The sequence below is a fragment of the Neomonachus schauinslandi genome, chromosome 1, assembly GCF_002201575.2.
Source record: "Neomonachus schauinslandi chromosome 1, ASM220157v2, whole genome shotgun sequence".
Lineage (NCBI taxonomy): Eukaryota > Metazoa > Chordata > Mammalia > Carnivora > Phocidae > Neomonachus > Neomonachus schauinslandi.
Window position 1 is genome coordinate 62,945,232 of NC_058403.1, and position 24,495 is coordinate 62,969,726.

A 24,495-nucleotide genomic window follows, 5' to 3' on the forward strand; every position below is an offset into this window, starting at 1 on the left:
TTCAGCATCTCATCAATATCGAAATGGCTGCAATGGTTAGGTTCTGAGCTTAGCCCTCTCGGAAAACAGCGCACACAGCAGCTGCTGGTTTCCATTTATTAAAACGGGTCTGAGAATCAGGAAGCCGCTCCCTGTGACGACTATTTTTGCAAGAAAAGAGGGCAGAAGGCATGGTGCGAAGAGGGAGTGAGAGACACCCCGGGAAAGAAATGATGCTCTTATCGAACCACGAGGTCGGCCTTGTAAGTAATTCAGAGAACGGTTCTGGGACGAAATCATTTCTGTGCTGCTTAAAGTGTGATTAAGGCGAGACAGTCCCCAATACAAGTATGCCCAGATCCACACAGCACAAGACACGAGTGGGGAGTTTGTAAATTATCTGCTAAACTCCAAGGCCAGCCAAGCCAGGTAATCAATCACAGAAGGAGTCTCTTTACAGTGGTGTAAAATGCATCTGGGCAGAACTGCAACCCTGAGCTGTGACAAACATAGGGCAGACCCTCCCAGGAGCATACCTGAAGGCATCCCTTTTGTCTTAATCTTATCTCTTTTGCAAAAAGAATTATTTTGGAAACAACAACAGAACCACTCCTGCCCTCCCTGTAACAACCTACTAACCTCCACTTGTCAAACAAGAAGAAAGTTATCTCCCTCAGGACAAAAGGCATCAGGTGCTGCCTTCATTAAGGGTAACCTAGTGTGATAGCCAGGGAGCCCCGGCCAGCCCTGCTCAGAGGCTGCCAGGAAGGCTCCAGTCCCTCACACCTGCCTTCCTGGTCCTACGTGGCCCATTCAACCCAGCTCCTTCTCTCGCCCGATGGACCTCCCGCAGGGCCCCACAAACACAATCACTGAACGTGCTGTTAATAATAGTCTTTTCTTTCCCAGCCCTATGCCTCTCATGTATTTTTTAAAAAAAAAAACAACAATAGTTTTCTTTTAAAAAATATTCTTCCAGGAAATAATGAACAGTAATTGTCATGGACCCAGAACAGACCCTAGAAAAACGCAGACAGGCAAGAATCTGTCAATATAGCAATATTCCAAATATGAAATTCATGGTTTAGGAAGACATAAATAAATAAATAGGAAGGGGCTTCTCAGAGAAGTTTCTTTTGTTTTCCTCCATTTCTTACTGAATTTTGTTTGTGTAAAAAAGTTTTGATTCTAGGATACAAGAGCCAGCCCTGTTGGGACCAATATGAACCATTCATGCCATTAAGCCCTCTAGATAAAAGAGGGAACCGTGATGATCCCAGGGTTGCTCATTATTTTTTATAAAGACAACTATATTTTTAAATAATTTCATTATTTAAACTTCACCTGGCACTTTAGTCTCTCGAAAAATTATTAAGTTAGGCATGAATTAAAGAATAAGCCCATCTGGACTGTAGTTTGGGTTTTAAGTGCTACTCTGCTCTTATATCTTTTTTCTTGGCTTGGCACATCTTTGAGATCCAGTTTTTTGAACAGAATGCTGGGACATCTGTGGTGGGGAAACGAGTCTTCAAGATGAAGAATTCCAGTTCATGTCACAAATTTCACTGGCCAGGTAACAGCACTGCCTTTTCCTTTGTGCTTTTTACTAGTACCCTTATAAGGAAAGTGTTTCTTTCCCAGCACTTGCTCACCAACCCCCCCCCCACCCCGCATGGGGCACTCCACTGACCCTGTTCTGAATACTCTATCCGCCCAGGTACTATACCAGGGACCCAGCCCGACTCTGGGCTGGTACCATGACAGGGACAGCACCAATTCGCTCGAGTGTTGCTTGGCTGACGGTGTACGAGTGTGTGTGCTGAGGCCGAGGCTTCCTGCTGACTGAGCCATTGCTCCTGGACACCACCTGCGGGGATGACCCTCTGTTGGCTGTCACTACTAGAGTCTTATGCGGAGCTGGGACCACGTGGGTCCCATTAGCATAGATGGATGGGATGTTGGCATTGCCTGAGTGGAGAGAGAAAGACTGGCGCAAGTCACTGAAGTGGTTGAAGGACTCCGTGTTCCTGGGAACTTTTGGATTGTTGCTCCAGTATCGACTGTTGTAGGTATTGGAAGAGGTCAATGTGTTGTTCTCTGAAGAGGATATCTCGGTGTGAAGTGCTTTGGCAGAAGAAGAACATTTAGGTGGAAGATCATCCTCTCTGAAAAGGAATAAAAATAAAGTTGTCATCAGGATTTACTTGAATGTCACCCTACCCTCCTGCCCAGGACTCTTTCGTCTTCTGCTAAGGCCAGTATGTCTGTGAGATACAAACCCTCAGGACAGACCAGACTATCATGAAAGCAAATACATCAGCCCTGGTGGCCTCGGCTCTGACACTCATTCCCTTTGAGACAATGCTCAAGAAAAACGTTCCCTCCACTTCTCAATAGCCAAGGGTAGAAAAAGTAATGTCAAATCTCTCAGACTATACTTTCCAATATAACTGGAAAAAAAATGTGTGTGAGTATATATGTGTATGTATATATGTATGGGTATCTATCTATCTATCTATCTATATATTTTTTTGCTCTAAATAGGAAAACAGACCTTGAAGAAAGACACTAAGCTTGTTGTGTAAAGAATTACAAGAGGCTACGATAAGTCACTAATTTAACTTAAGATGTTAACTAATTCATTCAACATTTATTGAGTACCAGGCATTCTACTAGGTGTTTCATGTAAAAAAAAAAAAAAAAAAGACACAGCTCCTATACCCCAGAAGCCTATGGCCAAACATGAGTGCCAATCAAAGCAAGAACATCTCCAAGTCTGAAAGGTTGGACAGGGACGAGAGTCAACTTCTGTGAGAAGGTCTTGAATCAGATCAAGTAATTTAGCAAAGAGGTGGATGTTTGGTGCTGGAAGAGGGTGGAGGCTTGAGCAAAGACCCTGAGGCATGAGCAGCTACTGAACAGACTGGAACACCAGTGACCATGGAAGCGGTGAGAGAGGAGCAGGGAAGCAGGGGAAGGTCAGATCCTGAAGGGCTATGTGGATCATGCTAAGTAGACTGGAGTCATTAAAGCGTTTTTGACAAGGATATGTGGTGCCATGTGAGACAGAGCTTGAACTCCCCTACCCCCACAATATGCCAAGAGTCACTTTCTTTAAAGAGGATTTTCACATTGTTTTCTGAAGATGTTCGGACTGAACTGTCTCTCACAGCAAGCCATACTGCTTTGGCCGAGCTGTGCACACAGGTACGGGAATGCTCTTGGGGTGTTCCTTCTAGCTTCTGTTATAAATGCCAATGTCAAACACATTTCCTAAACTAACTTCTCTTCTGTGGCAGCCACCTTAACCCCACCCATCTTGGAACTATGGGAGGTGAAGGAATTCTTCACAGGTGTCCTCCTAGTTGGGCACATATTGGACCCTCTTCCCCTTTCATGATCCAGTAAAAAAAGCTGAGCAGTATCGTGAGGAAAAGCGATGTAACATACGAGAAAATATGACGTGGCCACTTGAACTATCTTGGCCATCACAGCCATTGGATTAGCAAAGAAACCTTAGCTGCCAAAATTAATAGAAATACAGACACTGGCCATGTAGGACAAATCGTCTGACACACAAACCTTATTTCATTAGGAATTTCTTCTTCTTCCTCCTCTTTATGTTTGCTTCTCCAGTAAAAGAATGCCCCTAAAATTAGTGCAATGCAAAAAATGATAATAACTGCACCAGTGCCAATGGCTCCAGCTATTAGTCCAATGCTCCTGGGCTGGGCTGCAAAATATATTTAAGGTAGATTTAAAGAACAAAAAAGAGAGAGAGCAAGAGAAAGAGAAATAGCAGCATACACTCATGCAACTTCATAAATAATGTAAGTTTACCACTGAATCATCTTAAAATGCACGAAATTGCCTGAAGTGTTGCGTCCTTATAAAAGTAAACCCGGGTTAAGTGTCCGCGTCCTCGGTGGCTGGGACTAACACACAGTAGGCTCACAGACACTTGCTGAATGAGCGAACAGTGTAGGACTCACCACTCAGTAGAGCCACACTTAGAGCAGAACAGGCCAGAGATGCTCACCTGTCTGATCTGCCCAGAGGAACCCTGGCAATCAGTGGGATAATGCTCACCTCAGCCCACCCAGGTCACTACTTTTTTAAGTGGAATTCAAATAACCCAGAATTCTCAAATAAAGAGAAAATTTCTGCACTGCTTATTTATGACCCAGCCACCTAACAATTAAGCAGCTATAAAGGGATAAGGAGAAAATAAAAGAAGGTCTTGCCGCGGCCATGAGATCATTACAAGTTTTTATAATGTCAATAGTACTATGCAATCACTTGAAGACAAGCGACTGACTTGATTCTAACGACCCTGAGGAGAAAGACATTCTGCCATAAAGATGTCATATTGCTGAGGCTGAAAAGTATACTAATACATTTATAGAACATTTCAATAATTAATAAAACCAAGAGAATTTCTATTTTATCTTCAAACAACCTAAAAACAATTAAGAGAAACTCTTCATTCCCTGGTTTAACAAAGATCTTGGTGTTCCAGAATTTTATATACTTACGTGAAATAACCTGGAGATCCAACAGACAGGTGCTGGTTCCGATGGCATTCGAAGCCACGCATTGGTACAGGCCTGAAGACAGAGCACTGATGTTCCGGATGGTGACTGTCCCCTGGACCTGGTCTGTCACAAAAATCATAATCAAGTGAGCAGGTAGGGGGAAAAAATTTGGAAAACCAAAGAAATCAGCAGGAAACTACAAAGATAAACACTGAAGAGTCATCCATAGCCTTTGCCGAAGAGATTCTCTTGGTTCATGAAAAGACTAAAATCACATCGCATGAAAGACCCGAAGACATGGAGGACTTTCCTAAGTAAGTGCAATCTTACAACTTAATCTGATGATTAGTCTGAGGTCCTAATTGTGGGTAGCCCTTCCTGAGGAAACAGTGGCTAAGGCCTGTCCTAGAGACTCTACGATCAGTAACACCAAATTTCAATTCCAAGAAAATGCAACAACCTAAAGATGAAGCTAAACTCATTACAGTCATGTTCACTTTATACTTGATGGAGAAAACATCCACTCTGTGCTCAAGGGTGTCGATTGTTACTTCCAACAACGATTTTAACTATAAGCCCAGATCTTCCATGAAGCAGACACCCAAGATAAGCCAAAGGTTTAGTGGAAGAAATTCTAGTTCAGGAAATGGGAGAGGAAGCTGGGGAGGGTGGGAGAGCCTCTGACTGCAATGCAGGTCTGGACCCTGTGAAGGGGAGAGGCAAGGAAGGAGGGCCAGACAGGGAGCATCTCAGATTGCAGCATCATGTTAGGGAAGTCTCCATCAGGCTGCGGGGGAGGCCCTGCGCTAAAATCACCTGTTAGAGGAGTCCCACACCTTGCAGGAATAGGACTGCATTCACAGGCTCACTGTGCCCAGTCACTGGTTGGGAGCAGCCCTGGTGAAACTTGGTCTGGGTGCAAAGCAGTGGTAGATTCTGGAGGAAGCAGTTGGGGCTGTCAACTGTGTTCCCCACAGCAGGGGATGAGCAGTGCATTTTCAAGACCACCACATTGATATTACTCAGAGATGTTTCAGTAGTTCATACTTTATTAATTCATCAACATTAGCATAGATTATTTATTTCTTGTAAATAAAATGCAAATTATAGTAATAATAAAAAACTAAGATTAATAGTTGCTATTACTATGTGCCAAGCATTGGTTAAGCTTTTATAGTATTATCTTAATCTTTACAACGACGCTATGAGGTATGATTACTCATCCCACTGAACAGGTAAGGAGACTGATAAGGTTACACAGCTAGTCACACAAAATGGGAATTAGACAGTGGGCTGTCTTACATCTAAGCTCTAGGCTTCCCTGCCTCCCCCAGGCAGAACATAACACATCCAGTCATCTCAACCACTCAAAATAGCTGCAAATCTAGAAGTGGAAAGCGTCCTGATGGCACGTTTCTGGCACCACGTCCATGTGCTCCTAGGGCAACACCTGGAGCTCCCCCTACCCAGGGCTATTTTTACATGAAACTAACATTATCTTGTTTCTGCTGGCAATCTTCATTTCTATCTAGAGCAACGGCTGAAGCAGAGAAGATGGGTCAGCAAAAGCAGACCTAACCACAGCACTGAATGCACTTATTGGTTAAGTCATTTAAGAAATAATTATGTATTGAGCACCTTTCTGGAATTAACTTAAATAAACAAGCCAAGAACATTTTTTTCTTGCTTTTGTTTCTGGTTCTTAATAGGAACATTTTTTTCTTTTTATTTATTTATTTTTTAAATATTTTATTTATTTATTTGACAGAGAAAGTGAGAGAGCACAAGCAGGGGGAGCAGTAGTAGGAGAGGGAGAAGCAGGCTCCCCGCCGAGCAGGGAGCCCGATGCAGAGCTCTATCCCAGGACCCTGGATCATGACCTGAGCCAAAGGCAGACGCCTAACGACTGAGCCACCCAGGCGCCCCTCTTTTTAAAGATTTTATTTATTTATTCATGAGAGACAGAGAGAGAGAGGGAGAGAGGCAGAGGCAGAGGGAGAAGCAGGCTTCCCACAGAGCAGGGAGCCCGACTTGGGACTCAATCCCAGGACCCCGGGATCACGACCTGAGCTGAAGGCAGAGGCTTAACCAACTGAGCCACCCAGGTGCCCCTAATGGGAACATTTAAAGGGTCAAATCCACATTAGATGGGTATCTTATTTATTCAGAACATGACGCTCAAAGAATTTGGACATTTGAATTGTACTGGACACACCAAGTCAATATATTTGGTGGTTACTTTGCACTTGTGTATTATTTCCTTTTCCTTAACAAACAACTCTGAGGACTACCAATGTGTGAGAGCCTTTCAGTGAATTCACTCAATAGTTGGGCCAGTCTGGGAGGAAATTATTTTCTCCTCCTGTGTTTTTGACTTGCTTTCCCAGGCCTTCATCAAATGCCCCCTTCAGCACCATGTGTTCTCTAGTGCTGGCACTTAACCCCATTTGGTGTCATTTCTTGCCTACTTGTCTCATTAAAGACAAGAGCCTTCGACACTTGATTTCGGCTCAGGTCATGATCTCAGGGTGGTGGGATTGAGCCCCTCATCGGGCTCTCTGCTCAGTGGGGAGTCTGCTTGAGATTCTCTCTCTCCCTCTGCCTCTCCCCTGCTCTTTCTCTAAAAAAAGGGGGGGGAGGGCTGGGTTTGTATTGTTCATCACTGCATCATCATCCTTAGAAGATACCTGGCACACAGGAAGGTGCTCAATACAGGAGTTACCTTCTCTTTAGGGTCTACTATGTATCATATGTACTGTACTAAGAGTTTTACATCTGTCTTATCTACTTGTCAAAATCCTAGGTTTTATATAGAGAACAAACTGAGGGTTACCAGAGGGGAAGTGGGTGGGGGATGGGTGAAATAGGTGAAGGGGATTAAAGAGCACACTTAACCTGATGAGTCCTAGGTGATGAATGGAATTGTTGAATCACTATATTGTACACCTGAAACTAATATAACACTGTATGTTAACTATACTGGAATTCAAATAAAAAGCTAAAAAAAAAAAATCCTGTTTTATATTCCCCACTTTTCAAAGATGAAAAAGCTCAGAGGAGCCACACAATTTGTTCAAGATTACACAGTACAGAAATCTATAAAATCAGGTCTCCGTGTCCAAAGCTTATAGGCCCCATACATACACTTGGTTTTCTAGTAAGGCATTTTAAACCACAGTATTCCATAGGGTGCATCGGCAGGATGTTTCCTAACCATGCAGTGTTACACTGCAGCGAGTGTTAAACTAAGCCGTCTGCCCAACTCCATCTTCAATACTTTACCAGATGTAACCAGGCAAGAAAACCATAATCTCTGGGCAACTAGCCCTACAATTCCAAACACTGTGGCGCTGTTTTCCTAAGCCCTGAAATTCTAGGAATTTGATCAGCTCACACCAAACCAGTAATGTTGTTGACCTTTTCACAGAGATAATTCAGGAAACTTTTAACAGCTGAACAAAGCAGCATTCTGACATGTAGAAAGAGGTAAACTTTAAAGATTCTTGCTTTTAAAGGGTTATTTTTCAAAGGTGAAGTCACTGTTCTTCCTTTTATCTCTATCAACACAGACAGCACATGCAGATTGATGGAACAAATTCTTCCTAACTGAGGCTGACATAGCATGCTAGAGCTAACTCAGAATGTAACCAGGGAAGGAGGCACATTGATAAGAGAGGATCAGCCAGAAGCAGGACAGGGCTGTTTGTGTAGTCAAGGCAGAGCGGACGGGAGCCCCTCCTGAGCGAGCACCAGGCTGCTTCCAGCCACAAGCACAGGGCTCTTCCTCAAGTGAAAAGGACTAATTCTTCAACTCAATTTGTCACTTCACTGCGTCTGCTCTGGTGCAGAAGTAATTTTGTTGAACTGAAGTTAGAAAACAAATGTTCTTACAATCTTCTTTCTTTTAAGGATAGAAACTGTGGAACCACAGTTTGGAAAGCACACATGACATCACAGCCCACGGTCAGTTCACAAGAACTATGCAGTTGGCCTAGGATGCCCTTCAGAATTACAGTGGAATAAATATAAATGTCCATTTCCACGTCCATCCTTTTTCCTTAGGCCAGAACCATATTTCTGACTGCCTCGGGGATGGTGCGCTGACGGAGAGCATGTGTTCTAGGCTCAGACAGCCTGGGCGGGGATCCGCCCTACCACCTACCAGCTGGTTTCCTCACGTGTGACGCAGAGCTACCGACCTAACCTCCATATTGTGGGTCACTGTGAGGGGGAAATGAGGTAATACGCACAACAGGCAGAGTATGGTGCCTGATAAAGCTTCGGTATGGGAATGCCGGCGACACTTGGGAAACTTACATATATTTCTGAATCATATGGAAAATCAGTCAAGAAATTGGGAAAATGTTGGATGTCTCCAAATCCCCAACAGATATTAATACTCAGGATCTGAGGTTGAGAGACAGGAATTCCTAAATCATGAATTATTCTATACTTTTATATGACTTATGTACTTTGGAGTAATGAGTGGCCATAATAATAAACAGTCAATCATTTCTTATATAAAAGTTCCAGAAGTGGGATGCCTGGGTGGCTCAGTTGGTTAAGCGTCTGCCTTCGGCTCAGGTCATGGTCCCAGGGTCCAGGGATCGAGCCCCGCATCCGACTCCCTGCTCAGCAGGGGAGCCTGCTGCTTCCTCTCCCACTCCCCCTGCTTGTGTTCCTTCTACGCTGTCTCTCTCTCTGTCAAAAAATAAATAAAATCTTAAAAAAAAAAAAGTTCCAGAAATATCCTGTAAGAAAAAAATAATAATGAATACATGATTTATTGTTATTTGAACCAATTATTAGTACAAAAGTATATACTTCAATACTATGTAAAAATGATCTCAACCTGATACATTTAATAATTAAAAAATAGTAAAAAAGGGAACAATATCACAAAATAAATGCCAAATTAAAGTCTATTTAAAATTTCAAAAATATCACAAATACTTAATATTTAAACTGTCATTCTAAAAGAAAATTTTAAAACACTATGTAGCATTAAGTGTACTATCCAATAATCTTGATCTTTTTTCATGCCAAATATTCCAGACATAGAAAATTTTATTTCATTTTTGTGTTGATATTTGTTGAATTAAGATGTAGATGAAGAAAGGACAGGGAAAGAATCTGTCCCCATTAAGAGACTATCCAAAGTATCTTTGAGGCACACATTAGGATACATGCTGCTTCCTATTAGCTCTTCTTTTTTATTTAATGATGAAAATATTTTGTCTGTTTGCTCTGCTTTCGCTTTGCCATTGAAACAGATACCACTATTGCCAATTCAGATTTTAAATTCATTTCTGATTTCATGTCAGTGTATTTCCAAACCAACATTCCCAACTTCTTCTCTTTGCATTTCTGCTATTGAAGTATTTACAAAGAACTGAAGTCCACAGCAAATATTCAAACACTGGAAAACAATGATGAACATTACTGGGCAATATGTGAGTAATATAATATTTGGAACCCCCAGTATTAACATTACATAGAATCACACATCAAAATTACCAAGCTAAGGACTTCTTTTGCTTTTAAAACTTGTTATTTCCCAAATACTACTCACATGGCATGTGTATAAAATATACTATGTATATAAACTTATTAATACTTACTTGCAAGACTGACTCACCATTAGCAACAGACTGGGGCACAACTACACACTTACAACATGGCAACAGCTACAAGCAAGACCGATTAGATCAGATCGTGACTGCTTCTCTCCTACTCACTTCTGTCCAGGTTCCCAGAAATGTTGACTCTGAGTGTTCTTGCTTTTAGTTTGACATCAGCGGATTCTTTTGAATCAATATATCTCTATGTTGACTGTTAAGCTTTAATTCTCAAAGAATAGTACTTAGTGCTCAAGAAATGTTACCTTTTATCATTATCTTGGCCCCCAGAGGACCACTAACTCACTCACTACCTTCCTTAAGCAAATCTCTAAGTATTCCTTCTCTGAGTTAATACAGTTGTTATTCATTCAATGGGCTTAAGACAGAAAGATCTGAGTTAACTCCGACTCTTCTCCGAGTCCCATGTCTTGTTGATTTTTTGTCTTCAGTCTCTCCTGAATCCTACCCCCACACCTCCCCGTCCCTTCTCCATCCCCATCACAAGGGCCTTAGTTCCAGTCCTCTTCCTTTCATGAAGGAGCTATTATCAAAGTGTCACATCTATGACCAGGCTATCAATCTCACACCCTGACTGCAGCAGCTGTTTCTAAAATGCAGATCTGGATATCTTTTCTTGCTTTATAAATGCCTGGGAACACCCACAGTCTCAAAGACAACGTCCAACCCCCCTGAATGCTTTACAATGCCTTTCACAATCTGGATCTGAACTTTCCAACCTCCTCCCTCACCAAACCCTCATGAATCTTTATGTCAGCTTCATATATTTTTCTCACTTAAAAGCATCAAACTTTTACATTTGTAAGGTTCTGTATGCATGACTCCCTCTACTAATAATATCCCCTTTTACCTGGTAAAACTTCTACTCATCCTTTAAGATGCATTTCTGTTCAGGAAACTCTTTCCCTATAAAGTTCTTCCTAGACTCTTTGGGGGAGAAAAAAGTTAACAGTAAACACTTTTATAGCATCTGATATTCAGTAGTACTAAAATTATCTGTCTCTGTCTCCCCCATTAAACCGTGAACTCTAGAATAAAGATATGTCTCTATGTTTCTATTTCTCTACTTTCCCAAACACTCTACCCTTAAGTAGTTACACAGAATAAGGGTTGTGTCTGTGTGTACATATGCATACCCAGGCACACATACACTCAAAGAATGGACAACTGTATAAACAAACCAATATAGCTGTGACAATTACTGGTATTTAATTTTTAAAGAGGGAGGACTCAACATTGCACGGAGCCTGCTTCTTTATGTCAGAGGGCAAAAACAAAGAGGAAAAATTTGCCTTCAGTCAGAATAACATCTTGATAAGGAGGAAATAAGTACCTATTTATTCAGCAGCTGAAGTGCGTGAGAACTATTTTACTCCCCATGAAAGAATTATGGAAACACTCACTGGGAAGGGAATCAGCAGGGGCAATTCAAGGAGAATCAAGATTCCTGAGGCTTCAAATGTGGCAAAAGAATGGGAGTGCTTTCTCTGTAGACCCTGGACAAACTTGGTAACATGACAGTGTTGGACTACAGTAATGTCTGAGACACTCTCCTGCTCCATCTAAGTTCTCCATACTAAGTTCTGCAGAGTTCTCAAGCAAGCAGCAAGCAGGAGAGTTAATCACCTCTCTTCACTGTATTAAATTATGAAAGGATGAGGACAACGGATGATTCCTTAGGAACAATGAAGGAAAAAGGCATGATTAAAAAAAAAAAAAAACCACACTGAAATAATCAGTAGACAGTATGGAGAAAGGGCAAAAGAAAAAGCTTGGTAGATAAAAAACATAAAATATTAGAAATTAATCAAACTATATCCATTATCACAATTCACATAAATGGATCCAATCAGCTAAAGAACAAGGCTCTCAGATTGTAGATTGAAAACCAAATTAAATCCAAACACATGCTGCTTACAAGCAATACACCTAAAACTTAAAACATGGAAACCTGAAAGTAAATGAACCATAAAATAGAAACATACCAGCAAAAATTAACCAAAGAAACCTACTGTAGGAATTTTAATAACAATTAAAATAAGGCAAAAATGCATATTAAGCATAGAAAATCAGGGCAATATAACACTCTGTAAGCAGATAACGACAAATACTGAGGGTACGTAAAAAAAAAATTGGCAATAACTGCAAGGACAAAGTGACAAATCCACAATCCTACTGTGTGACTTTTAAACACATCTCTCTCATAAAATAATAACTGAAACAGATAAAATGTTGGTGAAGATAAAGAATATTTGAATAATACAATTAACAAGTTTCTCATTAGATACACAGCCATACCTTGTTTTATTGTACTTCACAGATAACTGAATTTTTTACAAATTGATGGACTGTGGCAACCTTGGGTTGAACAAGTGTATTGGTACCATTCTCCAAGAGCATCTGCTCACTTTGTGTCTCTGTGTTACCTTGTGGTAATTCTCACAATATTTCAAACTTTTTCATTATTATTATATTGGTTATGGTGACCTTTGATTGTTACTCTTGTAATTGTTTGGGGGTGCCATGAAATGCACCCATATAAGACAGTAAACTTAATGGACAAAGGTTTTGTGTGTGTTGACTGCTCCAGTGACTGACCATTCTCCCATCTCTCTCCCTCACCCTAGGTCTCCTTCTTCCCTGAGACAGGCTAATTAATAACCCTACTATGGCTTCTAAGTGTTCAAGTGAAAGGAAGAGCCACACATCTCTACTTTAAATCAAAAGCTAGAAATGATTAAGCTTAGTGAAAAAGGCATGTTGAAAGCCGAGATAGGTCAAAAGTTAGGCCTCTTGCACCAAACAGTCAGCCAAGTTGTTTGTAAATACAAAGGGAAAACTCTTGGGGGAAATTATAAGTGCTACTCCAGTGAACAAATGAGTGACAAGAAAGCAAAACAGCTTTACTGCTGATACTGAGAAAGTTTTAGTGGTCTGGATAGAAGATCAAACCAGCAATAACATTCCCTTAAGCCAAAGCCTAATCCAGAGCAGGGCTCTAACTCTCTTCAATTCTAGGAAGGCTGAGAGAGGTGAGGAAGTTGCAGAAGAAAAGTCGGAAGTTAGCAGAGGTGGGTTCACGAGGTTTAAGGAAAGAAGCTGTCTCCGTAACATGAAAGGGTAAAGGGAAGCAGCAGGTGCTGATGGAGAAGCTGCAGCAAATATTCCAGAAGATCTAGCTCAGATAATTCACGACGGTGGCCACACTAAACAACAGATTTTCAATGTAGTCAAAATAGTCTTCTACTGGAAGAAGATGCCAGTTAGGACTTTCATAAATAGAAGTCAATGCCTGGCTTCAAAGCTTCAAAGGACAAGCTGACTCTTTGGTTAGGGGCTAATGCAGCTGGTGACTTGAAGTTGAAACCAATGCTCATTCACATTCTGAAAATCCTAGCGCCCTTAGGAATTATCCTAAATCTACTCTGCCTGTGCTCTATAAAGGGAACAACAAAGCCTAGATGATAGCACATCTGTTTACAACATGGTTTACTGAGTATTTTAAGCCCACTGTTGAGACCTACTGCTCAGAAAAAAAAAAGATTCCTTTCAAAATATCACTGCTTGGGGAGCCTGGGTGGCTCAGTCGTTAAGTGTCTGCCTTCAGCTCAGGTCACGATCCCAGCGTCCTGGGATCGAGCCCCACATCGGGCTCCCTGCTCCGCGGGAAGCCTGCTTCCCCCTCTCCCACTCTCCCTACTTGTGTTCCCTCTCTCGCTGTGTCTCTCTCTGTCAAAAAAAAAAAAAAATATATATATATATATATATATATATATATATATATATATATATATATATATATATCACTGCTCACTGACAATGTATCTGGTCATCCAAGAGCTCTGATGGAGATAGACAACATGGTTAATGTTGTTTCTGTGCCTGCTAATACAACATCCATTCTGCCAACCATGGATTAAGGAGCACTTTTGACTTTCAAGTCTTACTATTTAAGAAATACATTTCATAAGGCCGTAGCTGCCATAGGTAGTCATTCCTCTGATGGATCTGAGTCTGGAAAGGACTCACCATTCTAGAAGCCATTAAAAACATTCGTGATTCCTAGGAAGAAGTCAAATAGCTTAACAGAAGTTTAGAATAAGTTGAGTCCAACCCTCACGGACGACTTTGAGGGGTTCAAGACCCCAGTGGAGGAAGTAAGTACAGAGGTGGTAGAATTAGAAGTGGAGCTGAAGATGTGACTGAACTGGGGCAATCTCATGATAGAATTCTTAAAGGATGAGCAGCTGCTTCCTATGGATCAGCAAAGAAAGTGGTTTCTTGAGATAGAATCTACCCCTGGCGAAGATGCTATGAAGACTGCTGAAACAATGACAAAGGATTCAGAATATGACATAAACTTACATGACATAACAGTGGCAGGGTTTGAGAGAACTGATTCCAATTTTGAAGGAAGTTCTACTGTGGGTAAAATGCTATCAAAAGAGCATCACATGCTACAAAGACAGCATTCATGAAAGGAAGAGTCAATCAATGTGGCTAACTTCATTGTTGTCTTATCGTGAGAAATTGCCACAGCCACACTAACCCTCAACCACCATCCTCATCAGTCAGCAGCCATCAAGTCGGAGCCAAGACCTTCCAAAAGCAAAATGATAGTAACTCACTGAAAGCTCAGATGATGGTTGGCATATTTTAGAAATAAAGTACTTTTAAATTAAGGTACATACATTGTTTTTTTAGAGATAATGCTATTGCACACTTGACAGACTACAGTATAATGCAAACATAACTTTTACATGCACTGGGAAACCAAAGAATTCACTTGACCCATTTTACTATGGTATTTGCTTTATTATGGTGGTCTGCAACTACACCCACAATATCTGTGAGGTGTGTCTGTATCTCCATCCTAGCACCTGTAACTGGACATCATAGCTCTTACTATCCTCTGCTTCGCTTGCTCCACTCAAAAACACACTGCCCTCTTTGCTGTTCATCCAAAACATGAGGCGCACTCTGGTCTCAAGGCTTTCAGATGGTTTTTCCCTCTGCCTGGAATACTCTCCAGCCCCCATATTCACAAAGCTCATTCTTTCATCATTTTTACATCATTTTTAGAGTATCATCCTCTTGGTGAGATTTACCCTAAGCACTTTATTCAACATTGCAGCAGAACTCATGCCCCAACGAATCCATTTTACCTTCCTCCATGTTTCCCCCCAGAAGGCATCATATGGTAATAAACTGCGATTTACTGATTCGTTACATTCAGTCTCCACCCACTAGAAAGTAAGTTCTTGATATCAAGGAAAGAAGTATTTCTGTTCTGTTTTCCACTGTATCTCCAGCAGCTAGAACAGTGTCTGGAACCTAGTAGGTGTCTACCATATATTTGTTGAATGAATAAATGAACAACAGAATTAATATCAGTATACAAAAGTATAAAATCGAAAGCTTGATTTAACAAGATTGATCCAAAAAATAAGATGAAAAAGCATAAATAAACAGAATTAATAATGAAAAAGGGAATATAACAGTTTTAAAATATACAAGAAAATACTAATGATAATAGAAACATTAGTATTTAATAAATGCTTATTATTCATGCCAAATGCTGTTCTAAAGGTTTTACACGTGTTTTCATTTAATCTTTATTCCACCCCTGTGAGGGAATTAGTATTATTGTGTTCATTTCACATGTAAGAAAACTAAGGCACAAGGTCACATAACCAGTCATCCCCGGAGCCAGGATTCCAAATCACGTCCTCTGACTCCAGAACCTGCACTCTTAAATACACTCTCCTGACTTCATAGAATATATGAACAACTTGATGCCAATATGTATAAACTCAGACAAAAAAAGATGTTTTCTAGAAAAATGGAGAAGAGGGGTGCCTGGGTGGCTCAACCGGTTAAGCGTCTGCCTTTGGCTGAGGTCATGATCTCAGGGTCCCGGGATCAAGCCCTAGATGGGGCTCCCTGCTCAGTGGGGGGTCTGTTTCTCCCTCTCTCCTTCCCCTCCCCAGCCATGCATGCACTCTTTTTCTCTCTCTCAAATAAATAAAATCTTAAAGAAAAAAAAATGGAGAAGATATAGAAAATCTAAGTAAACTTATATCACTAGAAAAATATCTACCAACAGCAGTCAGTAGTCAAAAAGCTACCAACAAAATATAACAGCAAGGCAAAGCTTTTATAGGCAAATTTACAAAATCATCAAATAATCTCCATCTTATTCATACTATATCAGAGTATAGAAAAAGAGGGAAAACTGCCTAACTCATTTTATGAGACCCTTATATAATCTGATACTAAAATTGAACCTGGGCAATGGAAGACAGGAAAAAAAAAAAAAAAAACAACCATAAGCCATTCTCACTTATGATCACAAATGCAAAAATTCTATTAAAATGTTAGCATACCGAATGGAGCAGTTTATTAAAAAATAATCACAATCATACAGACTTTATTCCAGAAATGCAAGGATATTTAACATTAGAAAATATATTAATGGGGGCGCCTGGGTGGCTCAGTCATTAAGCGTCTGCCTTTGGCTCAGGTCATGGTCCCAGGGTCCTGGGATCGAGTCCCGCATCCGGCTCCCTGCTCTGCGGGAAGCCTGTTTCTCCCTCTCCCACTCTCCCTGCTTGTGTTCCCTCTCTCTCTGTGTCTCTCTCTGTCAAATAAATAAATAAAATCTTTAAAAAAAAAAAAGAAAATATATTAATGTCATTCACTCATTGGCATTTTGGGCCAGATAATTCTTTTTTTTTTTCTCAGATTTTATTTATTTGAGAGAAAGAGAACGAGTTGGGGGGGAGGGAAGAGCTGAGGGAGAGGGAAAGCAGACTGTGCTGAGCATGGAGCCAGAAATAGGGCTCAATCTCACAACCCGTGAGGTCGTGATCTGAACTGAAATCAAGAGCTGGATGCTCAACTGACTGAGCCACCCAGGTGCCCCATGGGCCAGATAATTCTTTATTGTGGTGGCATCCCTAGCCCCTACCCACTAGCTGCTGGTAGCACCCGCTTGTATCAGTTGTGGTAACCAAAAATGTCTCCATATACTGCCAAATACAATTGCCCCAGTTGTGAGCCACTGAGGCAGGTGTTGGTGAACTGAGACACAGGCCCAGACACTCAATGAAACCTGGGCCAGTTGTGCAGACCTCAGAAGCACGGCCCAAACAGCACTTCATATTTCCTAAGAACAAAGACATTCCTTACATAATCGCAGTACAAGTTCCAAAGTGAAGAAATTTAACATCAATACGGTAGTATTATCCCATCTACAGTGTACACTCAGATTCCATCAGCCCTACCAGTAACGTCCTTTATGGCTCTTTCTTCCCCCGGCCAGATTCTCATCCAGGATTCTGCACTGTATTTTCTTAACTCCTTAGTCTCTTTCAATCTGGAACAGTTTTGTCTTCAGCGCCGTTTGATGCTTCCTCATGACTGGATTCAGATTAGGTGTTTGTGACACAGAATACCACAGAAATGATGCTGTGTCCTTCTCAAGGCACACATATATTAGTAGGCACAGGATATCAGTTTCTAACAGTATTGGTAATGTTCACTTTGATCACTCGGTTAAAGTGGTATCAACCAGGTCTCTCCATTATAAAGTTACCTTATAATTAATAAGGAATATGTAGGGGCACACTTTGGAACTATGTAAATATCTAGTTCCTCATCAAACTTTTGCCCACTATTTTGACACCAATGGTGATTTTCAATCTCCACTGTTCCTTCTACAAACATCAGTTGTCATTCTAACTCTAAGAAAACACATTTCCTTCTCTCCCATTTATTTATGCATATCAGCAAGGATTTGGGGATTTTCATTTTATTCAATAGATTATACATTTATTTTAATTTTCAAATTGTCCCAGATTTGGCCAGAAGGAGCTCCTTCAAGCTAGCCCCTACACATAAGGACAATTCTAATCCCCAAATATTATGCCCCTGTCACTAATTTGACTTCTAGAGTGCCCTTCCCTGATGTCAAATATTCTTTTCTCAGAGAATACATCTTGAGTTTATATTAAACACCTGCAACCATATTAGTAAAGTGTTTTTAAAATCTGTTATTTTGGTATTATATACTATTTTGAGATCTCTTTATTAATATCAGTACCAAGAGGTAAATTTAAATAAAAAATCTGATTCACTTAATGTGCATTATTATGATAAAAGAAGTTATTCAAAGTAATTCTGATAACTAATCCAGAGTTTGAATTACAAAAGCCAAACATTTTCTTCTTTAGCATTCAAGTTCACTTTCCTACCTAAAGTACTAAAAAATATTTAAGTTGCAAAGAAGATACCAAAAAACTTGACTGATACATTTATTCAGACAAAGAGATGTGATAGGCTCTTCCTACAGTGTATTTCTCAACTTACATACAAACAACCACTCTTAGCATTCATTTGTAATTCCAAACTCAGCCCAATATTTCACAGAAATGTTTTTAATATGAATCATAGAATCTTAGTGCTGATACAAAGAACCTTGTAAATGATTATTTAATCCCCTTATTTTAAAAAAAGGCTACACAGGCCCAGAGAGGTAAACTGTCACTGAAATACATACTGGAAAAATCTGGAATTTAAATATGGTTTTCAGGATTTTAACACAAGAGCTAGATTAAACATGCCACTTACATGTAAATAGTGAGATTAACAAGTTAGTTCACAAAAAAAGCTATTTACCCCACAGTGTGGCTGAAACATTTAGCAATTTAGCAATCCATGGGGAACAACGGTATTGCAATCATCATTACCAGAGTAAGCCAAAAGTTATTATGCCCCTGTCACTGAGAAGTTTTTTTAAATAATTAATTTTGGGCTGAGTAAATTAAAAAATGATGGAAAGGTCCATTAATATTTCTGTTGGGATTCTTACAGAAAATTTACAGGCTCTTACAGGGCTGGTGGCCCTGGTTCTTTCACATGCTACCTTTACCACACAAGTTAGGACTTTGCGTTTCGATGACAGCCGTCGACCATCAATACGATTCAAGCTTATCAGCCATAATTCAGGTTGTTTGGGACCCCCCTTCGTTAACTGCCGACTCTTTAACTTAAGATTTATACACCTGCCCTGAGAATGCTACCAGAAACATAGCCGGTATCACAGATGATGCAACACTCAAGGCCACTAAATTTTATTTTCTTGGAATAGAAGATTTTACATATAATTATATAATTTTCCCTCATTCTATTTTATCAGTTTTCCTCAAATTTTCTAGAGTATTTCCTTTATTAACCAATTTAAATCGCTGGATTTACATGTAGAAAATCATCGATGACACTCATGTCTCCTCCTTCTTTACCTGTTTGGTGTGATCAACTCCTGGTTCTCCCATGATCTGAGGTCTTTTCCTGTTCTCTTTCCCATCTTCTTCCTCTAACTAGACTTGAGGCTGAAAACAGGATGACTGACCCCCCATGATCATGCTGATGTTTCTCATACTAAAAGAGGCAACTGTGCCTCAAGAAGAAAGTGGCTTCTCAGTTATAAACTTCAAGGATTATCTTACAGTTAACAATACAAAGAAGGTACCATTTAGCTATTTTAAATCTTCACATTATGTAATAGAATGGAATTTCCATACATAGTTACCACTGGATGAGATACATAAAGGCAGCACATGAGAGAGAAAATGTTTTATTTTCTTTAAAGTTGAAAACGCAAAATGATTTAGATAGCTTTTTCAGCAGCTACAAATACCGTGTGTTATTTTCAAAATCGATTAAACTTAATTATTTCATGAGTCTTAGAATTTTAATTTGGCATGGTAACTGATCAAATGGGTAAAGCAACACCATACATACCCTGAGTGGCTGTTGGAGGTAGTTTGAGGGTATTGTCTAACTTCTCCCAAAGGTAAGTTGGCCGAGGGATGCCTTCCTCCGAGCTGCAGAGCAGGATGACATCGCTGCCGATATCCTGGGATCCTTGGATTTGGCAGTGTGGGGCAGAAGGGGGAACTATAATAGGAAGAGTAAGGAATAAAGATGCATTTACTGTAAGCCGACTGATGATGGAGAGAACATCAACATTCAGGGCGCTGGAACCTCAGAGAACAATGTTTGTAGGACACATACCAGAAGACTACCTCATGAGGGAAGCCCGTGGCTTGTCAGGTACTATTCACGGAGCTTGGGCACAGGTGCAGGACCCCCAACTTCAGCACGCAGGGGGCAAACATATAAAAGGGGCTACACCCTTTCATTCTATTTTCAAGGAATCTTATGGTCTTGGTTTCACTCTCCTTCCTCTAAAGAAGAATGTTTAAGGTCTTTATGCCCACAGATGGCCTTCAGAGACATTAGTGAGCACACACATGTATGCAGCAGCATGATTCACAGAGGCCAAAGGATGGAAACAGCCCAAGTGTCCATGGATGGACGAACAGATAAACAAAATGTGGTACATACATACTATGAAATATTATTCAGCCTTGAAGAGGAAGGGGATTCTGACACATACTACAGCGTGGATGAACCTTGAGAATATTATGCTAAGTGAAATAAGGCGGTCGTAAAAAGAGAATTATTCTACTTCTGTGAGGCACCTAGAGTAGTCAAATCCACAGAAACAGAAAATAAAAAAGTGGTTACCCACGGCTGGTAGGAGAAGGAAACATTGTTTAATGAGCACAGAGTTTTAGTTTTGCAAGATGAAAAGAGTGCTGGAGAATGGCTGCACGGCAATGTGAATGCACCTAACACCACAGAACCGTACACTTAAAAACTGGCCAAGATGGCAAGTTTCATGTTGTGTGTATTTTACCACAATTAAAAAATATTTTTAATTCCTGAAAGAAGCCACTTTTAGAAAAGATATTTCAAGGAAGAGCAACCACTGACCCAGGCAGCTACTCTCTGAACAAGGTTCTTTGTTACTTTACAAACAAAAACCAGATAGGCCTAATTTATACTATTCTGCTTTGTAGTGGGGGAAGTTAGAGTGAGGTTCATGTATGTCTACTGCTTGGTTGTAACTCAGTGGACATGTTAAGGCAAATAAGGACACAAAGGACACGAAATAAAAAATTACCCAAAAAGGGCAGTAAAGGAAGAAGGTGGTGCTCTGCAGTAGGAATGCAAGCAAATAAAAATATAAACTAAGGCCACAGCTTGGAGTCTCGTGCTGGGGTACATAAAAAGTAAAGTTTAAATCCAAGTGATGATGTACTTGCTAATGACTTTTCAACAAATGTGTTCAACCTTTCAAAAATGAATGTATGAATGCATAACAGATAAGTGCAGTAGACAGAGGAACCAGGAAAGAAAGCGGGTGGGGGCAGAGAGAACGATGAAAGGGTGTAAGGTAGGAAAAGTAAAAAATCTCAGAGAATCATAATTGCTCTGATGGGGTAAACCAATCTCCTCAATTACTGCTCTCATCATTGCCACCATGATGCTGTCAAGGAAACCCAAAATAATTCTTTGAAGGTAGCAGTAACTATAAGATAAATTAAGGCACTTTTTTTCTTCCTTTAAAAATTGAAAAAATAAACTTAGATACTGTGGGAAGATAGTACCTAACTTAGAGGTATAAACGTCAGAAAAACATTGAAATTCCATCAGTACTCTGTATTCAGTACCCAAGTATTTTTAAATCTCCATATTTAATAAAAATCTCTGTGTAATTAAACATTCTATATAATATAAATATACAATATATAAAATATAATGTAACATACATGATATAAAAATAATATAATTAAAAATTCTACGATTTTAACCATATTACAGTATTTCTAGGATAGAAATCCCCAACCTGGTCCTTAGTTTTCTTATTTTGTTTGAAGACTAGGAAAACAAGGCACCAAGGCTATAGCATATTGTCACCCAAAGAGGGAAAATGGCAAAAAGCCCCAGTACTGATATTCTCAAATAACTCAACAATGGGAGGGAAACAGAAGGGCAAAATTTGCCAAGGAATAAGGGAGTAGATTCTGAGACATGAATAGGTTGGAGGACAATCAACAGCATCAGCCTTCTCTACCACAAGTATGCATTTAGGAGGCAATGGACTTAATTTAGTATGAGATAGTCTAACTATACCATATAATGGGAGAAGTACCTGGTTGAGACAAGAGATCTACATTTTAATCTTAGCTTTATTGTTCATTGTCTATGCCACCTTGAAAAAGACCCTAAATCTGTATGGTCTCAGTACTAAGACCAAATTGATCAAATAACTTACCATTCTTAGACTTTTCAGAGTAAAAGGAGGTCTTACTGAAATTATACCAGGACATTAGGTGTAAGCCGAGAACTGTGGGGAGCCTACTCAGTGTTACGTAGACATGAAATAATCATTTTCTTCTCACATGTGCTGAAACTTCTACTTCATACTCGGAATAAATGATTCTTGATTTAACTTGCTCTCAACGATAAGTCCTATCCCATAAACGCTGGAGAAAAGCGAGAGGCCACTTGTGATAGTATTTTACACCCTTTCTCCACTTTCAGAACAAATCATTTAGGAAGCTTTAGAGAGCCACCAGAAGTGGAGAAACGGATGTGAAGATTATGTGTAAAAAGCAGAGAGAAGCAGAGTCCAAACAGGGCAGACAGGAGAGGAGACCAGAAAAGGACATGATCAGAGCAAGTGTGTAGAAGGATGGGCAGAAATAAATATGCTCAAGAGAAAAGTCGTATCATAAACAAAGCCAAGATGCCTGGAACATCCTGTCACTCACCTAAAACTGTGAGACCGGTGACCCCAATGTTTCTGCCCCCTCTGTCTGGAAGGTTATTGACCAAACACTGGTAGGTGCCTGTATCTGATAGTTGAGTGCTATTAATGAAGATAGAGACGTTGGTGGCTGGCATGGTGCCTGTAAATCCTACCCTACCATGGAACCGGGGGGGCACCATCAAACATCTGTCCACCCTGATACAGAATGACCTGAAAAAGAAAGCAAATAAATAAATAAGCCACTACACCCCCTTCTAGACACATAGCACATAACAATAACTAACTGGTAGATAGTAGACTGCACCAAACATTGGAATACCGTATTTCTCATCTTATAGCTGTCACCTGCTTTTTACTATAGCACCGTGCATAGGTATATTCTGGGATTTTAAATTCTCATATCCCAAGTTGGAATAACACTGTTCCCTTGTCTAAGTCATCACAATATAGAAAATGTCTTGAATGCAATCTTACTATCAGCCCGTAAATATTTTTATTCAAATAATTCCAAAATAAAAAGTTTAAAAAATCAGCACTGCCATTCTCATGCTTACTAAGGTGACAAAATGATAGATCACAGTGATAGCCTGAATATAAATGAATGTCATAAAAGGGAAGAAGAGTTGTAGGTCTATGACTCTTCTTTCGTCAATTTCTATTATCAAAGTTAACTATTCATGAGACAGGACTCAGGATGGTGTTACAAAAAGCCTTGTGGGCTGAGAATGAAAACTTGGTTCTATTTCAGCTCTATCTGTAAATGTTTGAGTAACTACAGTCAAGTCTTTCCTTGCCTCCTGAAATGATAAGGTTGAATAAAATGATCTCAAAGGCTCAGTCTAATTATAATAAATTCCATGGTTTGAAGAAACAAAAAAGCTCCTATTAAATATACATATTTGAATTCATATCAGAAAATTTAGCTTATCAGATATTTTTAGGCAGTAATAAGCTTACAGAAGCAGTAAAGCTTCGTAACAGTAATAAATTATCTTTGGGAATAAAGGTATAATCATGATTACTATTCATTAATTTTCTGAGCATCATTTTCTGCAATGGTTAATACAAATTATGGGTCTTTTACCCGTAATTGGGTAGTAGCTTCTGTTTTCATGTACCCTAATTTATCTGAGACTCTTTGAGGCTGGCTAATATGCCTGGCTGTGTTTATTTTAAAACACTTGTGAAATTAGCCAAATAAATCAAGTACTACTATCTAATTTTACTTCCTTAACATTATCACTGTCTCTAAAACACACCCTCATCCACCTGTGTCAGTGTTAGTCCCTTCCTGTCAAAGTGTACTTTGCTTTTTCTGTCTTGGTATTTCCTATCAGCAATGCCTTTTGATAAAATTCCAGGTTCCTACATAAAATTCTCAGAAGTCCCTTGACATCTGTTAAAAAAAAAAAAAAGTCTCTTAAAAAGAGGATAATCTCTTCTGATAGTTGACTAATAACACAGGAGTAAGATTTAAAACAGCGCAGGCTCACTGAAAGTGCTACCTTATTCTAGAATCAAATATGTACTCAGGATGGTTTTCTACCCACCTCTTCTGAAAAGATTAATGTTTGAGAGGTAGCATGGAATGAAACAGAAGTACCTGCTCAGGTTGGTTAGCATTGGAGAGAGGAATGACCATCCAAATGACATTGAG

The 24,495-nt window shown here is 39.9% G+C and overlaps 1 protein-coding gene across 1 annotated transcript; it reads right to left on the reverse strand.

Moving 5' to 3' along the window:
• Positions 1 to 1,699: 1,699 nt before the first annotated feature.
• Positions 1,700 to 24,495, reverse strand: IGSF11 (immunoglobulin superfamily member 11). Its single transcript, XM_044914202.1, is given in 7 exon segments — positions 1,700 to 2,144; positions 3,562 to 3,628; positions 4,515 to 4,637; positions 19,958 to 20,113; positions 22,840 to 23,008; positions 23,010 to 23,048; positions 24,442 to 24,495. Coding segments are annotated over 7 exon segments (1,038 nt in total). The 5' UTR covers positions 24,481 to 24,495.